A 21,440-nucleotide genomic window follows, 5' to 3' on the forward strand; every position below is an offset into this window, starting at 1 on the left:
TACAATTGTGATTGACCTTAATGTTTGACCTTGCTGTGCAGGATGAAAAGCAAAGAGGAACTCTTACATGTAGAAAGAAACATGTTAATAACAAAATGTATCGTTACAATTATAACCAATACGTGTCTATCAATTTCCTGCACAGTATTGTTATGCAAGGTGTATAAATGCGGCAGACAGATATCATGTTCCATCAGTAAAGCAATAAATCAGACATCTTTGAAAATATTGATGGTCATTTTGTTTAGAGATTTACCAAACAACGGAGCCGTTGCCAGATAAAAATCAGCAGTTATGTCCATAAGCATTTTTTTGCTTTGATGAAGTGTGGAATAAAAATCGTCATGTAACCTTGTTGTTCGAATGAATCTGTATTGAAAATGGTTATGTTATGCTCATGTTATGCCCACCAGATAATGAAAAGGTGATTTAAGCGCACATATCGCTTTTGTTTTTTTAAATAATATTTTACGGTAAGCTATATTGATTATCTTATTTAGCTTATAAGCAGGGGTAGCATTACGTAAGGCAGATGTGCGGTTAGAAAAGAGGAAACAGAACGAACAGTGTAGCGGAAGTGGTACTGCCCTGAACGATACGCTGAGCGAGACGGAGGACGGAGGCTAAATCGTCCAGAGAGAGAAAAAAAAAGCAGGACTAAAAGTCACCAATATTGTAAGTCTAAGAACATCGCACTTATTTAAAGGGCAATATAAGAGCACATTTTCATTCGTAATTTAATGTTAGAATGGATTTTTCATCGTGTCTGGTTGAATCCTGCTGAGAAGCCATCATGATAGCGAGCTGGGTTTGTGAAAGGCTAACGCTCGCTTGCTAGCAGCTCATGCTAACCAGCGAGCTAACGGACGGTCGGATTCCGTGACACTTTGTTCTGACAGGCTCGTCCGCCTCAGCGGGCCGTGATACAGCTGCTAAAAATGAATTAAACGCGAAAGTAATGCATTAGAGTACTCAATTGTGGTTTCTGTATATAATACACAAATAGCAAATGTCGATTGGCAACACCCTGGCCGTGTTTTTTTAACCGAAAGTCAGTCTTTGCTTTTGTTGGCCTACCAAACGGACTTTACCGTTACACAGTCTAACGGTACATTTTAAGACGACGCTAGCTAGCTAATGGTTAGCCACTCATCCACTCGCTTTGTGTAATCATTATTACGACCGATTGGAAATATGACTTTTATCTAATTCTGTTAGGTCGAATATTGTACAAAACCAATTATGATTCTGATCGGTCGCAGTTTTCAAGCTATATTTGATATCGGTTAGCACAATGTACCGTTCCGCTAACGTTGCTAGCAACATAAAGGGAGGGCATTAAAACCTGACCCGGGAATGCTTCGGTTGGTGTACTAAATGTCGATTTAAACAACATTAAACGAGCCACTAAAACCGTTTTGTTATTTATATCGTACAGTAGGGCAGATGTTGATACTGTAATGAATTTGCTTCAGTCCCATTAAATCAAATTGTGCTTAAGGACAAGGAAGGATTGGCAAACGCTAGCTAGTAGCTAGCTTCAGCTAGTGATGTGTATGGTTGACCCACTTGCCATGGGGCCCAGTTCGCAATGCTTATCCTCACTTTCCTTTGAATCCTTTGGTAACCGTTCTTAGAAGCCATGGCCTTCCAAAGCAAAATAAAATAACTTAATATTACAAGTTTAAAAAAAAGAAAAGAAATGTCAATAGAGGTCTGTTCACATTTTTTCCAGTTTTTTGATTAACTATACACAACAAATCTTAATACTGTTTTTCTTCTCCACCAGTCTAGAAAATGGATAAGAACGACCTGGTACAGAAGGCCAAGCTTGCTGAGCAGGCTGAGCGCTATGATGACATGGCTGCATCCATGAAGGCGGTGACAGAGCAAAATACAGAGCTGTCAAATGAGGAGCGCAACCTTCTCTCGGTTGCCTACAAGAATGTGGTAGGAGCACGCCGCTCATCCTGGCGTGTCATCTCCAGCATTGAGCAGAAGACTGAGGGCAATGACAAAAAAATGCAGATGGCGCGCGAATACCGGGAGAAGATTGAAGTTGAGCTGCAGGATATCTGCCGTGATGTGCTCGTAAGGATTTTGTAATTCAATACTTAAACATCCCATGTGAAAATGGCACTTGTTTGAAATTGATTCTGAATATCGCATAACTAAACTAGTTTTTAACTGTCGTTTTCAGGGGCTACTGGACAACTTTCTCATTACCAATGCGAGTTCTGCCGAGAGCAAGGTGTTCTATCTGAAAATGAAAGGCGACTATTATAGATACCTGTCTGAGGTTGCTTCTGAAGATAAAAAGAAGGGTAAGGACATGCTTAGTGAGAGATGTGTTCACTTAACAAGGGATCAGTGGGGTCATTATCCCCAATTCTGCAGTTTTTTCCTTCCCTGTCTAGCATTTCTCAGCCCTTTTTTTTTGGTTTAGGGTGAGGTTACTGCCCCTAGGTGGCCAAAACAGTTAATAATGCTGTAATGATGGAATTGAATTTTTGTTATTCTCTTTCACTCTTAAGATACTGTGGAGAATTCCCAGCAGGCGTACCAGGAAGCATTTGACATCAGTAAGGCGGAGATGCAGCCAACACACCCTATCCGGCTTGGCCTGGCCCTCAACTTCTCCGTCTTCTACTATGAAATCCTCAACAACCCAGACAAGGCTTGCAGTCTGGCTAAGGCGGTATGGATGATTTCTAAATCCTTAACAGCTTTACTGTAAATATTAAGATTTGAAGGCTGTATTATATTACATTGTTGTTAAATTTAAATAACAAGTGTAATGTTTGTCTCTCAGGCATTCGATGACGCCATTGCTGAACTTGACACTTTGAACGAGGATTCTTACAAAGACAGCACCCTGATCATGCAACTACTAAGGGATAACCTGACTGTGAGTTTTAAGCACCATACTGTTTTGTCTCTCATTGATCCTTCTGTATTACTCGCAGCAAATTATAAAACTGTTTCTTTCCCTGTTTCCAGCTGTGGACATCAGAAAACCAGGCAGATGAGGGAGAGACTGGAGATGGGGAAAACTAATGGAATTGCACTGTTAATCCACCTACACTCTTATCTTAAACACAGACAGCTTATATACATCCCCCTCCACTCCATCAGCTCCTCCCACTTCTGTATGACAAGCAGCCTGAATTGCTCCTGACCAACTAGTTTACCCCTCTCAGTTCACTGATGGTGACAGGGTAATTTTTCAGTTAGCAGATTCAGTCACTTTGTGGAAACATGTTGTATTGATTAGTGAGTCCATGTTGCTGTTGTTTTTTTTTTGTCGGCTTTTGTGTGTATGTCTGTATGTAGTGAGAGAGCATGTATGAAAAGATATGAAAGATTGTGTGTATATGGGGTGGTCTGGGGGGGAGGGGGGTGTTGTGAATTTTAATCGTCCTTCCAAATCCCTTTGTCCCAGCTAGTTTGTCGTGCATTTTATCCCTCTTTTTTTTTGTTACTTTCTTATTTGTGATTCCTCATGATATTTACAGGTTTTATTGTATGGTAATTAAACTGGCAGTTGATTTCCACCAATCACTGTGATGGTAGGCGTCCCATTTGCTTCACAATCCCAAAACAGTTTTTGTGTTTGTATTTTCAGACACTCGTACAATCCTGTATTAACAACTAACTGCAATTCTGCTGTGGGCTCATACAGAAAGGAGGCAGGCTGTATTGTGACACTGACATATTGGTGTAATGCTCCTTGATCATGTACACAAATTCACAGTTTCAAGGGATCCCTAAATTGTCATGTTAGATTTGTCAGACATCATACATTCCACATTAATTAGGCTTTTAAAAAGGCTGGCTACTTTCATTTGGAACTAAGTATGGATTGTCATTGTAGTTTTACTCACTGTTCAGGTGCTGCTTGATCTCAGTACAATGAAAATTGTATGTGCATTAATGTGGTTCCATGTATTTTGCAAGATTGACTATCATCTGTATGTAAAACCTAAAGTAACCTTTTATTGATGTTAATTGAAAATGTCTTACCACACTGTATCAACCCTGCTTGCAAAATATTCCTCTTAAAGCGGTTGTTTTCTCCAACAAAAAAATCTGTGCCTGGCTTTCTCTTGCAGCATCTGTGGCTGCATCTGCTTGTTGTTTTTAAGAAATATCAAAGGGAATGAGTTAAGACCAGACAACCTAAATTGCTAGATCTTGACAACCGTTTTTACCCTGGTGCACCTCTCTGCTGTTGAAGATAGCTTGTGTTAATGATCACCTCAAAAATCAGGTCTAATTTGGAGAAGCCAAATCCTTCACTTTAGGAAAAAAGCTCAGTGTCACAATACCATTTATCACCACTACATTCCACATACTGTAGTTGAAGACACCATTCCACATTATTGCTGACTGTCTGTTTACCCTGACAATGCTCCAATGAATTGAAATAATCTTGTCGTGGGGGAAAAAAAAAAAAAAAAGTCATGTCAGTTTATTATTATGCTTGATGAAAATGCAGTTAGTGAATGTGGAACGAAGCCTGTCTGTATATCAGGTATTTACTTGCTTTGTTTTTACAAGTCTTATGGCTAAAAATTTGCTTCTGTAACAGTCTATTACCCAGTGCACACACGTGGTTGTGAAAATTTAGATTAGCTCTAAAAAGCAATGAAGAAATGGAGATAAACAATGGTTGGTGTAATTCTAGCTTTGTGTTTATGTATCTTAAAACCATTCTAGTTTCACTATACATGTAAGAAATAGAAAAAGTGTCAAAGAACATTCAGTGAAATAAAGTTTCGTTTAAGATAACAGGCAAATAACGTCTTCATTTTTGTTCACAGGGAATACTAATATGATTTAGTGATTCATAAAGATAGCTTAAATTAACTAAAATTTGATGACTGTGTGATTTCAGTCAGGCATTGCAAACACCTACAGAGGGCGAAACGGAGATGTTAACCCTTGTAGATACAAGAACTAGTTTTCATCGCGGATTGTCACGCCTGTTCACATATGTCCCCTCACAGTTAAATTGAAACGACGATACGCGGAGGAGCTCTACAGGTGTTCCACTGTCATAATTAAACGAAAACAACCTCCCGCCCCTGTGGAAAGTGTAGAACGGGGGTTGCAACGTGCTGCTCTGAAAATCATACTTCAGTATTCCAACAATTGGCTTTGAAAGCTGTAAGTAACGTAAACTTTTACACATTTTTCAAATTCGATGGTCTTATTATTGAGATTTATTGCCTTCACCACTAATGATTATTGGTGTAATAAGTAAAAAAGTGCTATTTAAATGTAGCTGACTTTAGCTAGCTCTAGCTACATCGTGTTTTTGGTAACTACTTAAATTGATATTTTATGAACTTTTAATTAATTCATTGCAGAACACAGCTTTTGATAGACATTGTTATGTTCATTAAAGCTCTGCCATATTTGAGCTATTTTTCTAATACAATTTCGGAAAATCTTATTTGGTTGAGTCGTTTGAGATTGCTATTTTCTTTAGAAGCATTTAGCCACACCCTCTCGCGTCATAATTATGAAAAAAAAAAGGTTTTAGTAATAAAAAAAATTGATATATACACTTTTTCAACATGTAGTGTGATTATAGCCAATGAGTTAAATAAGGAAAACCATTTTTGCCAGTGGTTGAATCTAGCAGTTAGCAGATTTGCAGTGGTTAAATCCTCCCTTCATGTAGGTTATAAAGCTAAGCCTATGTTGAGACTGATTTACAGGTGTTGATTCAACGTTATGCTTTCATGAAACATTTTAGTGATGCTGTTTGAACTGTATTGCATTATACAGGGAGGTGTTTCTGACATGTAATTTGTAAAGGAGATCATCCCAATGAACAAGCAATTATACAGCATATCTTAGGAAATCAATGATTAAAAAAAGTACATTTTAATGTTGTATTTCTATTGTATGCATAGGGATTTAGCCAAAAGTCAAATCTTTTTTTCCCTCAGAACTTCTAAGCATGGACTTCATAGACTTCAGAATACATGAATTAGTGAAAGTTTTGTTTCAATTTAAATGGCAAATGTATCAGTTGTGCTAAAGTCTTATCAGACTTGCTCTTAGGTAGGCTGTAGTGCTTATCTAACGCTGCCCCTCTTCTAACAGGGATAATAAGTAACTTATAAGACTTCCTGGTTATAAGAAGTTAAAATTAACCAAAAACTTGACTTGTCCCTTAGGGGTATAGCGGACCTGTTAAGGTTGTACTCCATCTCTCACCTTTTGAGTTGCTAGGTCTGCACATATTTAAGATTAGACAATGGTCATATTAATGGTGTTTTTAACATAACAGTTGCTTTAGAATTAGCTTAGATTTGAATCATAACAAGTACTGTATATGGTATTTAAAAACTATTCTTGAACAATGCAATCGTCTTAACATTGTTCTTTCTTTAACTAGCACTGACCCAAGATGAACAGTGGTGGACAATCGTACCCCCTCGCCTCTCTGTATGTAGGCGACCTGCATTCAGATGTCACGGAGGCAATGCTCTACCAGAAGTTCTCTCCTGCTGGACCCATCATGTCCATCCGTGTGTGCCGCGACATCATCACCCGCAGGTCTCTGGGATATGCATACATAAACTTCCAGCAACCAGCTGATGGTAAGGTACCAAGTTTGAAACTCTATTTTTTTCACTGGAAAATGAATACTAGAGAATAGCCACTGGGCAGCACAATTTTTAATTACAGACATAATCTGCTTTTTTTTTAATGTATGACCTTAAAGAAGAAAATTCATGAACATCTATGAGAAATAAAAGGAAGTTGGATGTTATGCTTTTTTGGGGGATGAGAGTGCAAATTTTAGCAAGGGTGCAAACCATTACGCAACTGTCAAAATGGGATAGGCGGTCTCAGAATAAGTGTTGCCCAATTAAAAAAACAAACATGTTTTGTTGTGTTGGTGATTATGCTTGCTGGAAAGCAGTATGGTGAAAAGTCAAACAGAAATGTACTTTTTTATAATGTCACAAATACAGAAACCGTGAGAATTCTTGGATTTAATATTTGAGTCGAGTATAATTAGCGTCTCTTGTATCGAGCAAAAAGTCAACACAAACATGAAATATCATCCTAAATAATTTCTCATCTAATGTTGCTTAACTGATGTGATGAAAGGAAGTTCAATCCTCGATAGAGCTGTGATATAGCTTTGCATGATCAGCGGTGGTGCCTTTATGCAACATTTGATGAAATATAAAAATGGGGACATGGTGATGTTTTTATTTTAAAGCTGAGTGCGCCCTGGATACAATGAACTACGACGTTATCAAAGGTCGGCCTATCAGAATAATGTGGTCTCAGCGTGACCCGGGACTCAGGAAGTCTGGCGTGGGAAACATCTTCATCAAGAATATGGACGAGTCTATTGACAACAAGGCTCTCTACGATACCTTCTCTGCCTTTGGCAACATTTTGTCCTGCAAGGTAAGTTGCCTGGGTCACTTTCTGGGTACTACTTATTTTCATCATGCAATATTGGGACAATACGTGTGAAACCAACAGTAGGGGGGTGCAGTATGCTTTGAGTGGCACAACATCAAAACAAAAACATGACGATCATATTCTGAGACAATAGATCTGTGTAATCAGTTTGTAATTGTAACCATCGCCTGGCCCAGTACAAGAATACAGGAGGTGCTTCTGCTGAAACTCTGCAATTGATGCATGATTTAAAGCCTTTGTCTTGTAGGTTGTTTGTGACGAGAAAGGGTCCAAAGGTTATGGATTTGTTCACTTTGAGACTCAGGAGGCTGCAAACCGGGCCATTGACACCATGAATGGGATGCTGCTGAATGATAGGAAAGTGTGAGTAAACTAAATGCAATCTAAAAAGCCGGTCAAAATGTGACTTAAAGAAATATGTTCAGGCAAAGACTAGTGCGGAATATGTACGCGTGTTTCATCTATATAACCTGAATGAATGATGGATGACTTTTCCGTGTTTTGTGTTTTGCTCAGTCAAAGGACAGGTAAACTTTGGGAGTCTGGCAATGTCAACCCAATGGCCAATTTGCTGGGGCGAACATGTCAGTTGTCCCTTAGGTCAGTTAGTAGGTAGGATCTGTGTCGAGGTGTTCTGTCGCTGTGTGTTCTGTCGCTGTGTGTTGTGATTTAAGGACTAAACAGGCAAAGCATGACCGTCAGAAAACGCTTGTGTCCATACAGAGTAGGCGTTTCATTAATAATGGAAAGAGAAGTATTCATTCATCTGTGGACAATATTTACTGATGAATTGTGGTAAAACAAAAAGAAGTATGTGTGACAGTTGAGCCTACAAATCGTTCTGTTTTCTGATGCTTGTTCTTATCTGCTTTGTCCTTATCTGGTGCTGTGTGCCTAAGCCAAAGATGCACCTTTAAAAAAAAAAAAAAAATAGTCCTTCTTTATTGTCCCCTTGGTGATGGATTGGTTTTTTCTTTGTAGCTTTGTTGGCCACTTTAAGTCCCGCAAGGAAAGAGAGATGGAGTTTGGAACCAAAGCGATGAAGTTCACCAACGTCTACATCAAAAACTTTGGTGAAGACTACACTGATGAGAAACTCAAGGAAGTCTTTGCTGAGTTTGGTAAGAATGCACTTATCATTTGTGTTGCTCTCCCACTCATTTAGAGGCCTTTCTGCAATGAGTTGACTTTACTGTCACTAAGCATATCAGATAGTCACTGACTGCTCTGTGCTCTCAGGCAGGACTCTCAGTGTGCGGGTGATGAGGGATGAGAGGGGCCGTTCCCGAGGGTTTGGCTTTGTGAACTACGCTAGCCACGAGGACGCTCAGCAGGTAAAGCGTGCCAAGTTTCACTGTCCACCTAGATTGGATACCTGCCAACACTGGCCGCTCATTATATTGACTTCAAGGCAGCATTCACGATGTGCAGCTCAAAGTGAGCTTCAAAGTGTGACACACCCACAAGTTTAAGAACTCTGTTGTCGGTTGCTTGTAATCACTTTGAATCTCACCCACATATAATCACATTCATAATTATCAACATTTGTGTGTTACCAAGTCATTAGTCAACGCGCAACTTCACTGCTTAGTTCCTGCAGAACAGTGAGGCTGCATCAATGCATATAAATATGGCGACTGCTCTGACCATCCTGCTCTGTTGATCTGAGTGGAATATCTGTCTACTCTCTATTCCTACAAGACCGACAACATGTAGATTCTAAAACATGTTGATGCTCCTCTGGTTTTCAGGCAGTTGATGAAATGAATGGAAAGGATATCAATGGGAAGACCATCTTCGTCGGTCGCGCTCAGAAGAGACTGGAGCGCCAGGGAGAGCTCAAGCGCAAGTTTGACCAGATCAAGCAGGATCGCATCCAGCGCTACCAGGTGCTGCTGCAGTGTGTGCATGTGGGCCAAGACATTTGAAGGCATTTTAATGGTTTGCTTTTAAGTTGATATGTTTATAGAATATTTGTTTAAGAAAAGGTAGTTTTCATTATGCAGGCCTTACGTGATTTGGTTGGTATAGATGTAAACTGATGCATCATTTTCTATGCGGAAGGATGACACAGGCCGTAAACAAGCTGCAAATTGCCATGGAAAGTTTAAATATTCCTGTGTATATTAGTAACAAAAATTGGAGCAGAAAATGGACAGAGAAAAACAGCGGGTTATCTTGTGCTCTTTCTGATTTCAGGGGGTGAATCTGTATGTGAAGAACTTGGACGATACCATAGATGACGAGAGGCTACGGAAAGAGTTTGCCCCTTACGGCACCATCACCAGTGCCAAGGTAACGACATCACACACATGTGACAACCATTGTGATTTTCTGTTGCTTTATCAGTGATAGGAATACAAGTTATTACTACTAGACAGTAAAACCCCGACTAATACACCTTTACGGGTACACCATAAATTGTATCCTCCCAGAAGTAAGGACTGATCGCCCTACAGTAAGCTGCCCGTCCCCATTTCCTTTTGCACTGGTACTTACAATGTAACGTCACTGTGGAGGATGGCATTTTCCTTTGAGCTTTTTAAAGCATTTCCACAAGACAGTCCACTTTGCATCCATTAGTATGGCTTTATAATGACTCATTTCTTTTAAGGCCCGGCATAAACAGTTTTTTCCCCCTAAGATTAATTGTCATTTGTCTGTTGTAATGATTACAAATATTACACAAACACAAGTTGAACATAAGCAGGATTGTCATGACTGCAGTGAGACTTGATGGTGTGGAGGGGAAATGATTGAGGTACTTGCGTATGAACTCATTACCCTTATAATCAAAGGCTCGTTTATGAGCTTTATTGTGGGTTATGAAAATTAGGGCAATCCTGGTTCTATTCACAACATTCAATCAACGAGTACAGTACAGGTTCAGATAAAGGGTTAGACATGGCATGGGAAAACAATCCTATAAAAGCTTAAGGATCTAACAGTATGAATCATTGTCCAACAAAGAGACGAGCTCAAAATGATTTCCCTTTGCAGTCATTAAGCCAGCAAATAAATGGAAACAGGAAATGTCTAAGGATAGGAGAGTTTGGCAGAGCTTTAATAGGCAAGACAAAATTCAGTAGATCATTTTTCAATATTTATGAGTCACATAATCAAGTCTCTTCTGCTTTTTGCCACAAGGTCTTAAGTAGGTCAAGTTCCAGCCGTGGCGTCAGAGTCACCAGTCCTACATTTTTTGTGACTTTGCTACAGCTCTGATGTCAAGCGTCTTAAACATTTCTTTTTTTCCCTACAGGTCATGACAGATGGCTCCCAAAGCAAGGGCTTTGGCTTTGTGTGTTTCTCCTCACCTGAGGAAGCAACCAAAGCAGTGACTGAAATGAACGGGAGAATTATTGCCACCAAGCCGCTGTATGTGGCACTGGCTCAGCGGAGGGAGGAGCGTAAAGCAATCCTGACCAATAAATACATGCAGAGGATCTCTACCATGAGGACCATGCCAAGTCCCGTCATCGACTCATACCAGCAGGCCGGATACTACATGACTGTGCCACAGGTACGAAAGATTACACAGTGAGAACAGAGAGCGTGGTGAGGAAAATCACAGAAGCGTTTGGAATTATTTCCAGTGCTTTCAGAATTGAGCCACAACATTTATTTAACTTTTTCATTCATACAGCCAATGTCTTACTCATGTGTATTACATTGTCATGCTGAATTTTGCAAGGCCACCACTAGTTTGAAAGATGGACATTTAATCAAACCAACCAGCAAAATGTTGACCTCTAAATCCAAGAAATCAATTTCATAGATTTATGCTTTTGTCCAACAGCCATAAACTCAATTAAGATTAAATTCCCACAACACCAGGAGGTTGTGGACAAAAAAATCCCTGTGCGCCTCTGTCATTTCAGTACTTTGTTTTTCTTCTAAAATATGATTCAGAGGGTTTAATGTTTACTGTGCAGGCTCCCACTCGTTCTTTCTACAACCCCAATGTCAGTAGCAACATAAGACCAGGGCCGCGTTGGAGCGGACCGCCACAGAGACTGCAGGGTGAGTGAGTGAGTGAGTGAGTGAGAGAGTGTGTGTGTGTGTGTGTGTGTGTGTAAATGTCGTATTCTCTGTTTTTAGGCCCCTACTCGAGCCAAATTGTTGGATGCTCTGTTCCCCGACGTGGACCGACCCCCATCGCTACGGTCAGACAGGCCTCCACTCAGGCTCCACGCATCATAAGCGGTTCACATAAGACAAGTAAGTCATGCATGTGTGTGACAGCATGATGTGCAGCCTTCTTACAATGTGCCATTCACGTGCACATTGTAAAACTGACACGCTTTTTTTTTCTTTCTTTAGATAACATAGGCACCCAGACCCAGGGCGGGCGTACTGATGTGCTTGTTATGGCCAGAGGCGGCCAGTACAGGTACTCCTCTGCAGTGAGAAACGCCCAGCAGGTTGTTACTATACCGTCAGCCATGGCAAGAATACAGGTACTGCAGTCTCCCCTCTTAACGCTGATACTCAGGCAGGAGCAGAACGCATATCACTGTTTGTCAGCTGTTCCTGGAGCCCTATTCTCTGCACAGTTTTCTTGAGGGGGGGGGTTATCCAAACAATGTTCATTACATAATTATCTACCGTACGTAATAGGATTATAATTATTGTTGCCATAATATGGTACCTTCTAAAAATACAGCGGGTAAACATCCTGCTGCATTAAATCCCTTAATGTTTTATCATGATTTATGTAATAATTATAATTGTTTGTAATCTGAGTCTGCTTTTAAATACATGTGGGTGAGGAAAATATTTGCCTTTGTGATGTAGAAATGTGAAACGTGTTAAACTCGGTGTCTCCAGGCTCTTCCGGCGCCGATGATGGAGCCACCACCCGTGCACTTTGGAGGTCATGAGCCACTCACTGCTTCGATGCTGGCTTCAGCTCCACTCTTGGATCAGAAGCAGCTCCTCGGTGTGCCATGAGTTTTATTCTACCTCTGTTCCTCTTTGCTGTAGATTGTGTGAGTGCATTGGGTTGCTAATCTCTCTCGCTGCTGTGATACACAGGAGAGCGGTTGTATCCAGTGATCCACTCCCTGCACCCAAACTTAGCAGGGAAAATCACAGGCATGCTGCTGGAGATCGACAACTCTGAGCTGCTGCACATGCTGGAGTGTCCCGAGTCCCTGAATGCTAAGGTGTTGTTACGTTGACTTGTTTTCTTGATATTACACAGCTGGCATTAAGGACTGCTGCAGATTACAGGACTTGGTATGGTCTGATCTTTTTCTCTTTTAGATCTTTAGACCAAAGGTTGGCACTTAATCAGACGTTATGCTCATTAAGGCAGGTCAGCCGCCACAGGTTCTCAATCAAATACTAGATTGCACTGGTTGTCTTAAAAATCATTCAAGTCATAATATAGTATGTCATTAACAAAAAACAAATATTTAAGAAGGCATGGTATAGAAAAGTGATTTACATAAGAGAACATGTTAAGCATAAAGAGATCATAGGGTAGTGTTTCTTTAAAAAATCTAATGTGTAATACAGCATGTCATGAAAATATTTAAATAAATCATAGTATATTATGTAATTAAAACAAAAAAAAACTAGCGTAACAAAAAACATTAAAAAAGGAATGAAGAAAATCCTAAATTGTTAATATAGTATGTTATGTAATAGAGAAACCTCAATAAATAATGTTTAGTAAGTCATGAAGATCATAAAATAAATAAGGATCTAAGGATCTAAACTTGAGGTTCAGGGACTTTCTTCAGGAGCGGTCATTCAATAAACTCGGCTAATGTCAATTGTTTGTTTTTGGACGGGGCCCGGCTGCGTTTCTCCCCCACGTTGTTCCTCACTTTTGATCAGGTGGACGAGGCGATTGCTGTCCTGCAGGCTCACCAGGCCAAGGAATGCTCTCCTAAGAAGTGAAGAAGCCTTTTCAGGTCAGCCACAACTTCTGTCCCGTCGTTGGAAGTTAGAGCACTAACCGGCTGTATTCACGGTTTAGATCATACATTTTTCAGGTTTGCAGAGCATGTTTATCATTGGGATTATTGTTCCTCAACGGGTATTATGATTTCAATATATAATGCTCAGTTGCTCAGAACATAACTGCAGTGAATATCTTTTTGTGGACAACTTTGCCAAGACCCCCCCCCCCCCATCCCCATCCCCATCCGAAAAGCACTTGCAAAATCTGCAACAGTAATTTCTTATTTAGTTTTTTCCTCTGTTTTACTCTTTAAGTGTAATCACATCAGGAAGCTGGGACTTTTGGTTGTTGTCAAATGCAGCCCTTGTGACCCTGGTTCAGAAACATTGCTGCATGTGTTTCATAAACAGTTTGCTGAGCTGCAATAATCACATGTTGCCGCTTAACACTATTCAATTCATTTTTTCCAGATGTCAACGACTTTCTGGAGGAGGGGAAAAAAAACATAAAAACAGTAAAACTTTGAAAAAGAAAAAAAAACAGTAAAAAGATCTGATATGTTAAAACTATTTTGTTGTTGCGAAACCTTTTGTTAGAAGATAAAGTTCAAAGTATATGCATTAAACCTGTCTTGTGTCATTTGTTAAACACTTAAAGGAAGATGCCGCAGTTCAAATGTACATTCGCTAACTGACCAGATCCTTTTCCCCACAACGCTTTCAATGAGTTAGTCACCTTTTTATTGCTTGTCCAAATTAGTTAATTTTTCTGAGTGTTCTTCCCCTTCTTACTGCGCTGTGAAGGGTGGTAATCCCCCAGTAGGAATTTATTTGGGCCTTAGGGGCATCAGTGGAAAGGACACATCACAAGGTGAGTTTCGTTAGAACCATTTTGCATGAGGAAAGATTTTAAGAATGAAGACTTGACTGGTTTAGTATATATATCTCTGATAACAGCCCTTTATCTATTTAAGTCATGCTATATTAAGCTGCTTGTCATACTGTAGCAAATAACTTGAATTCAGGTCTTGTTTCTCTACCCCGCACATTCATATTAAATTGGCAAATGCTCAAATGAAGAGTAGAGTTTTGTAGTACACTAAATGATGAAGCACAAAACAATCAGCAGTTTTCACTTTTTTCTGAGGCAACTCCAGCTTATTGGTGTCAAAAACATGTCGGTCCCCGGCCATGTCGCAACTGGCTGGGGTACCTGCACCGTACACTGGCGACCTGGGTTCGATTCCCGACCCTCTCCTATCCGATTAAAGGCAAAAAGCCCCCAAAAATAACTTTAAAAAAAAACATGTCCGGTTTTATTTAACCTGGAAAGAATAATTCTTTAAAAAAGGACATGAACATAAAATGAATTGTCAAATTTGCCAAAGTTTATTGGGAGCCTTCATACAAAAAATGAAATTATGGCTGTAAAAAGTTACAAAGGATTATTGTTGACATTGATATACTTTTGGCATTTAAGGCCTATAACCCAACACAGTTTTGTAACTCTTTTGCAATTTTAAATCTAAAATGGTTGATTTAAACAAGCAGATAAGACAGGAATATTTAAAAACATACAGACCAATAGATAACTGCAGATTACTTCTCGGTGGTAGTTTACAACACAAACCCACAAAAAATTTGAAAAGCAACTCAAAGGACAAAAAAACCTGCCTAGTCTTCAATGGTGAACACAGGAAGTTGAGGCAACTTTTATTACACACAGCCGTCGTGTTTCAATGACACCTCCATGACTGCAAACAAATGTATTTACACTGACTTTCATAAACCTGTCTCAGACTATCGACGTGCCGGCATGAGAAGCTGCTTCGCTGCAACCGAATCAGGGAAAAGGTTGTGGTAGGTCGGTAAGGGAACGTAGGCAGCCGTTATCATTTTGGCTGGAACAGAGAGAACAAGGAAATGTTAAAAAGCGCAAACTTTCTACCCATTGTTTTTATACAGTTACATTTTAAAGATTCAAAACCAAAGGGATTGTCAAATACCTGCAAACCAGCGTCCATGAAGTGCATTTACAGTTGCCATCGCCGCTGGTATTGAGGGACACTTCACGTACACGTTACCCTGTGAAAAAAAGGAAAACACTCAGTTACTCTTCGGTCCACTAGGGAAGCTGGATTTGTTTTATGGGTGAACAAACACTTTGTAATTATTAACTCACTTGAGCAGAGTTCCTATCAACATAAATGTGAACAATTCCTCCATGTTTGTTACACTCTTCAATAACATCATCTTGGATCTCAATGGCCCAGGTGGGATCATTTTCTCTGAAAAACAAAGAAAAAAAGTACATTTGGTCATTGTTTAAACTAGCTGGTCCATCTGTTCCTCCCAGCTTTTGAATGCTGGCAGAAGGTAATTTAGCGGTAGGTGTTTTGTGCCAACTTAAATGTATTGTGATGAATTTGAAGAAATTAACTAAATGTATAATCCTTACGCTTGTGGGTTGAACAGGTTGGACAGCTGAAGGCAGTGTGTGGCCAGCGGTTGTGAAGGGAGGTTCAAGGCTTGGCTTGGAGCTGGAGTTGGGACAGCTTAACAAAAGTCATCATGTGTCACCACTTTATTCCAACACATGAATAAACATACATTCAAAGAGGATGTTATTCCATCATTGAGACCCCCACCTGGTTGAGCAGAAATGTTTCCGAAGGGTATGGACCCGGTCATCTGGAGAGCCTGCTGAGCGGCAGGAGGGATCTTCAGACCAGTTCCTGTGGAAGGGGAGGAAAGTGACTGTTATTGTGAGATAATAAATCCAACGCTTGCTATGTTGCATTAACGACATTGAGGAAACATGTCAAAGTAATATAAGGTCAAAATCCTGTGTCAGCTGTAAAAAGACAGATTCACAGCTTGTTGCATCTTGTTTACGATGCAGAGCTGATGAGAATGGGCATTGACACCATAAGTCTAAATCCCTTAAAAAGTATCCATTTTAGAGGCTGAAACTGGCGCATATTTTTCTGTTCGTCTCATATGGTCGACAGTTGCTGTTCAATAGAAATGTACGGTCAAAACAAAGTGATGAATGTGTTCACGGACCTTCTGCTAGTCGAGCCATCAGCTGTAGGCGCCCTGTGGTGCCGAGGTCGATGCCGGTCCTCTCCAGCTCGTCGTTGTCCAGGAAGGAGCTGGCTGTCGATGAGTCTGAGCGCTCTGTAACATGCCCCACCTTCATCGGACGTCCTGCCAGCTCAAAGCCATTCAGCTGCTCCAGGGCCTTCTTTGCACATTCTGCATCTGAAAACTTTAAGCAGCAAAGAGGTAAGAATCAAACTACCTGAACTCTCCTGAATCACTGTCAATGAAGTAGATGATTGAATTACCGATATGAAGCCATATCCTTTGGATCGTCCGGTCTCACTGTCCATCATGAGCTGGATTCCCTCGATCTTTAGACACAAAACACACCAATATGGGAGGATTATTGTTAATGCATCCACAAATCAAGTTATAACTATATGTGAAACTGGGTCTTCACCTTTCCAAAAGGTTCAAATATCCCTCGCAGCATTTCTTCAGTGATGTTGAAGTGCAGCGAGCCAACGTACAGCCTCATCGGACCTGAACTGCCCTTCTGTAGATTGTTGGCGGCGGCGGCAGCTCGATTTTTCTCTGCCTGTAATCACATTAAATATGTTATTATTTCCAACCCCACTGTAATCTGCGTAAAACAAGTTTCCATTTGAAAAATACGTTTGGTGGATATATTAGACGCCCACCTGAGAAGCCTGGACGATGATGGGCACTCCTAACAGCCTCTGGCCTGTCAGACCGATAGCCAGTGGAACAGAAGAAGACTCCACAAACTCGATGTATGCGATGCCCTTTGATCTCCTGGAGTTTCTGTCGGAGATCATTCTCACATCTCTTACCTATAGAGAGAAACAGTGACAGTTTAAGACATGATGTCATCACTCAGACTTGCTAGATTGTGCGGGAATATAACTTGAGAATCGACAGACTTTTCCAACAGCTGAGAAGAAATCTTCCAGGTCTCGAGCTCTGATTCTCGCAGCCAGCTGCATACAGAAAACTGTGCGGGCATCCCTCTCCTCTGGTGTTAGATTGTCAATTGGTTGCCTTTAAAAAAGAGAAACAGCCAATTTATAAAAAATGAATGCCTCTGGAAATGTTAAAATCAAATAATGTGATGATCAATATTGTGACAAATCAAAAAGGTAAATCTTACTCCCTGATTTTGTTATACTGCCCGATAGCATCCTCAAAGTTTCTTGAATAAAAGGAAGAAATTTCAAAGATCTGTTTAAACCTTGAAGAAAATCTCTTCAGGGTGCTATAGCAAAATCAGGAAATGTTCCCAATGGCTTTATGAGCAGTAATGTGAGGTCTTACCGGATGGGACTCTTCTCTTTTTTGAAGGGGCTCCGGCTTTTGGAACGTTTCCGGCTAGAAATATAAAGAAGAATGACTTTTTCCACTTTTAAATATATTGAGACAATGAGTTACCACCCATAGTGATGGTTTTGAACTGGACTGCATTAATTGTCCAATGGTATTTATTTCTGTTACAAAAAACAGAACACTAAGCTACATAGAGACAGCAGCCAGTTGCATTGGAGGGCACTATATGGTACCATAAAGTGTTAATGTTATTAGGTATAAAAAGGTCACATACACCGGGCTCTTGCGTGCCCTATAGCGCCCAGAGCGCTCCTTGCTTCGGGAGCCGCTCCGATGGCGCTCTCTGCTGCGGCTCCGTTTCCTTTCTCTGCTCTTGCTCCTCTTCTTACTCTTCTTTTTGTCTCTGCTTCTGCTCCTTTTCTTCCTAGAGCCTGGGCTTCGGCTCTTGCTTCGACTCCTCCTTTTCCTGAAACATGGTACAACACTGCTATCCTCGTGCATGCAAAAGTGATCACATTAAAAAGAAACACCGTAATAAATGTCAGAACCACAAAGCTAATATGGTACATCATATTTTAAAGACTTACTTCTTGATTTGGTCGTCATGTCCATTTGCATGAGAGGACTTCATCTCATCCTAAGCAAGGTTGATAGAAGAACATCATGAGGACGTAGATGAAACATTTCAAGTCGTCAAGGTAAAGGGGGTGGGGTGGGACAAGAGAAAATGCAGAATGTATACAATTAATAATAATAATACTTCAAAACTTCCTACTGTCATGTCTGGACAGTGTCCTTCCACCACCCCAATAGCTTCCCATCCCACTTCTGCTTTTACAAGGCTGCTCAGTACTTAATGCAACAAAGCAAAGTTAAGGGAGTGTCCAACATATTAGCTGAGTTCAGGAAGCTTTCAGATCATCTCCACCATTCCCCTCCTTATAGGTCGTACCAATGCCACTATTTGTGCCTAATCATGTGACCACGCATGGCCCACGGCCACTAAAAGAGATCCTGTGTGGTTGGTGTCAGTCCAGTGATCTTCACCCATTTTCGTTCTTGGACTGTAAGAGCTCGATGCCACCTCTGTCACACATCTTGCCCTGAAGCAAACAGGGATTCACACTTCTTAGTAATATTGACGCCCAAGGAAAATAATGAATAAATAAAAAAAAGAAATGAATAATCCATCAATTCAGCCACGTGTTATACTGCCATTATCTTTAGTAATATGTCCAATCTTTTGACTTAAAGAATGATTAACTACTGAAAAATAACTGACTATAAAACAAGGATGCAAGATACTCTATTTTACAATCATTCTAAAAAATATATCAATATCTGCGGTTTTGTGTAGCATGCAAAATTAAGATGCTGATTCACATAACAGTTGACTATGGCAAAGAGGCAGTATTCATATTTACTTGCAAGAAAAGTTAATTATTCACCTTTGTTTTGCCATAAAAACATGACATGGCACATGTGCTCGAACCATGAAGCTCCACAACTGCAATATCTGCATTTTCAAGCATACTGTTGTCAAACTACAGCTAATGGATTTAAAACAGTTATAGATTGATATCACAATTCAGTATCCCTTAATGACGTGGGGAAATTATTTTTCTAAAACACAATGTTATACAGGTTTCTACCTAAAGAGCAATTTTGTTGAAGTTTAATTACTTCCAGGCTACAGAGTTATACATTTCTGTCAAAGCCACACAGTCCACGTAATTTCAGAAGTCGGGTTTAAAGCGGGTTGTACAGGACTGCACATTCAGAAAAAGTGTTGGCGTGCAGATTGTAAATCTGAATACTGCCTCCTTTCCTGGACAGTTAAAGATGGGCTTATCAACCATTGGCATTCACCTTGTTGCAACCGAATAGGGATTGGATGTTCTAGGTTGAATCTCTTTTACTCCTAAGGTGAACCACAGTACATCAGTATATGCACAATAACTACCTTCCTTTTTTTCACAGTTCACAGTGGAATCAAAGATGAATTCATGGGAGTAGAGGTGAGATATCATTAGGGAAGTCTATAAAGAGAGATAGATGCGGATTTATTTATAATTCTGTATTTCGTTTTAAATACTCAATCACACCACACAACATTCAAGTAAACTTGTCACAGTAAGCAAATATCAAAGGACTCAAGAGTAAATCATAACAGTGAAACAGGCCTCATATCTCTGTAATCTGAAACCCACCTTTCTGAATGGAGCCTCCAGCATGGCCTCAACGTCAAAATCATCAGCCATGATGATCCTGTGAAACAGAGACAACAATGATTTTTACAAACAAGAAACTTGATTTGAATGGCTTATGCAAGAGTATGGGTAATGACTCTTCTTCAATTCTTGTATACAGTTGCATACAATCAAGTTTCAAAAGAAGTGGTTGAGTATATAGGCTAAGCAACAAGGTTTTCACCAATACATATTAAGCACACTTAATGTAAATAATATCTTACTGTTATTTGTGTTAGCTGTAATTAACCCTTCATAGTGTATATTTGACAGTCTACATATGATCATCTGTCAATATGTATATATGTTACTGTTCAGTTCTGTTTTATTTTGAGATGTGTATATTTAATGTGTATTTTCTACTTATTTTCCAAGTGCAAGGGCTTGTTTACATGCTACTGTGACGACAACAATTCTCAAATTGGTATTGATAAATGTTACGCTATGTTACATTTGTTTATCAGCTTTCATTTTACCTGGTGTTTTGAGCTGTATCTTCTTAGGGCTAGTCATACAAGTAAGCCCACATTCAATGACTACGGTCAATCACATGCATCAAGCTAAATTACTGAAAGCTAGAGGTACGCCAGTTATACGGCAGCAATGCGAGATAGAGTTTGCCCGTACTTCCTTGCAATTTTCTTAAATTTCATACATTTAATATTGAATGAGATACATTTAAAGTCGCAGATTTAGCATAGCTCAAACGAAGGTTTAGCATTAGAGGTAGCATTAATGATAAACACGCGTTGCTCTCAACGCTGAGCTAACCCTCACTAGCCACCTCAGGGAGCTACATCTCCGTCGTGTTAACGATTACTTGTTTCCTTGGCTATTATTATGAATTTACCGAAGCATTCGATTATTCTGCTAACATGATTAAACACAAACGTATACACATCGTCAACAAGAATCAATTTTAAGACATCATTACCCCGAAATGTTTACAAAAGGTCGAGTAATGTTTACATTGGGGAAACAAGTTAAACAGCCAATATGGCTAAACAGCGTTTCCGCGGCAGCGAGCTAGCTTAATTAGCAAACATTGACGTTACCGTTTGAAATTGATGAAATGATGTGCCAAAGTCAAAATATCAATGGAAATGTGCTGTAGAAGAGACTTGTCCCGACGCCTCCCTCTAAGAAGATCACACAAAGCTTCGATTTTTCTCAATTTTCGAAGTTATATAACCTTTTTATGTTAGCGACTCGCCGTGGCAGGTCGTGGCCTTGTATCAAAATGCTCGCCTTCCTTCGTCTTCTTCGTCTTCTTCTTCTGCTGCTGCTGTTGCGAGTTTCTGCGGCAGCGGCGATGTCTGTTTGTGGCCTTAGCGCCACCCTCTGGAGATGAGCAGCGCTTCACCTCTCTCTTCATCACACAGGAAAACTAGACAAGCAGTGTTGTAAATTAACTACTGAGTACATTTA

General features: G+C 40.0%; 3 protein-coding genes across 16 annotated transcripts; 2 read left to right on the forward strand and 1 right to left on the reverse strand.

Moving 5' to 3' along the window:
- The first annotated feature begins 425 nt into the window (after positions 1–425).
- Positions 426–4,791, forward strand: LOC134863522 (14-3-3 protein beta/alpha-1). The gene is made up of 6 exons (XM_063882079.1): positions 426–675; positions 1,790–2,091; positions 2,201–2,324; positions 2,535–2,698; positions 2,813–2,908; positions 3,001–4,791. The coding sequence occupies exons 2-6, from the start codon at positions 1,798–1,800 to the stop codon at positions 3,055–3,057; spliced, it is 735 nt and encodes a 244-aa protein (XP_063738149.1). The 5' UTR covers positions 426–675; positions 1,790–1,797; the 3' UTR covers positions 3,058–4,791.
- Positions 4,792–4,999: 208 nt separating this feature from the next.
- On the forward strand, positions 5,000–13,980 carry LOC134863763 (embryonic polyadenylate-binding protein-like). Its single transcript, XM_063882440.1, has 16 exons — positions 5,000–5,169; positions 6,413–6,617; positions 7,250–7,443; positions 7,709–7,824; positions 8,443–8,582; positions 8,701–8,795; positions 9,213–9,350; positions 9,661–9,756; positions 10,724–10,984; positions 11,397–11,484; positions 11,563–11,682; positions 11,785–11,921; positions 12,292–12,403; positions 12,499–12,629; positions 13,309–13,385; positions 13,846–13,980. Exons 2-15 carry the CDS (start codon positions 6,425–6,427, stop codon positions 13,369–13,371), a joined length of 1,884 nt encoding a protein of 627 aa, XP_063738510.1. The 5' UTR covers positions 5,000–5,169; positions 6,413–6,424; the 3' UTR covers positions 13,372–13,385; positions 13,846–13,980.
- A 760-nt stretch (positions 13,981–14,740) lies between these two features.
- On the reverse strand, positions 14,741–21,357 carry LOC134863769 (RNA-binding protein 39-like). 14 transcript variants are annotated; one of them, XM_063882462.1, is made up of 18 exons: positions 21,205–21,357; positions 19,974–20,031; positions 19,727–19,802; positions 19,212–19,279; positions 18,351–18,400; positions 18,038–18,229; positions 17,755–17,808; positions 17,591–17,632; positions 17,364–17,481; positions 17,121–17,273; positions 16,880–17,017; positions 16,725–16,790; positions 16,441–16,645; positions 16,023–16,109; positions 15,833–15,929; positions 15,557–15,662; positions 15,381–15,459; positions 14,741–15,275 (listed from the first exon to the last, which is right to left on the reverse strand). In XM_063882462.1, the coding sequence occupies exons 2-18, from the start codon at positions 20,022–20,024 to the stop codon at positions 15,175–15,177; spliced, it is 1,683 nt and encodes a 560-aa protein (XP_063738532.1). In that variant the 5' UTR covers positions 20,025–20,031; positions 21,205–21,357; the 3' UTR covers positions 14,741–15,174. The 14 variants fall into 14 exon arrangements, with proteins under 14 accessions (XP_063738532.1, XP_063738540.1, XP_063738523.1 ...); XM_063882470.1 differs by having other exon boundaries at positions 15,833–15,914; positions 21,068–21,324; XM_063882453.1 differs by having other exon boundaries at positions 21,068–21,324.
- Positions 21,358–21,440: the final 83 nt, after the last annotated feature.

This window comes from Eleginops maclovinus, chromosome 1 (genome assembly GCF_036324505.1).
Source record: "Eleginops maclovinus isolate JMC-PN-2008 ecotype Puerto Natales chromosome 1, JC_Emac_rtc_rv5, whole genome shotgun sequence".
NCBI lineage: Eukaryota > Metazoa > Chordata > Actinopteri > Perciformes > Eleginopidae > Eleginops > Eleginops maclovinus.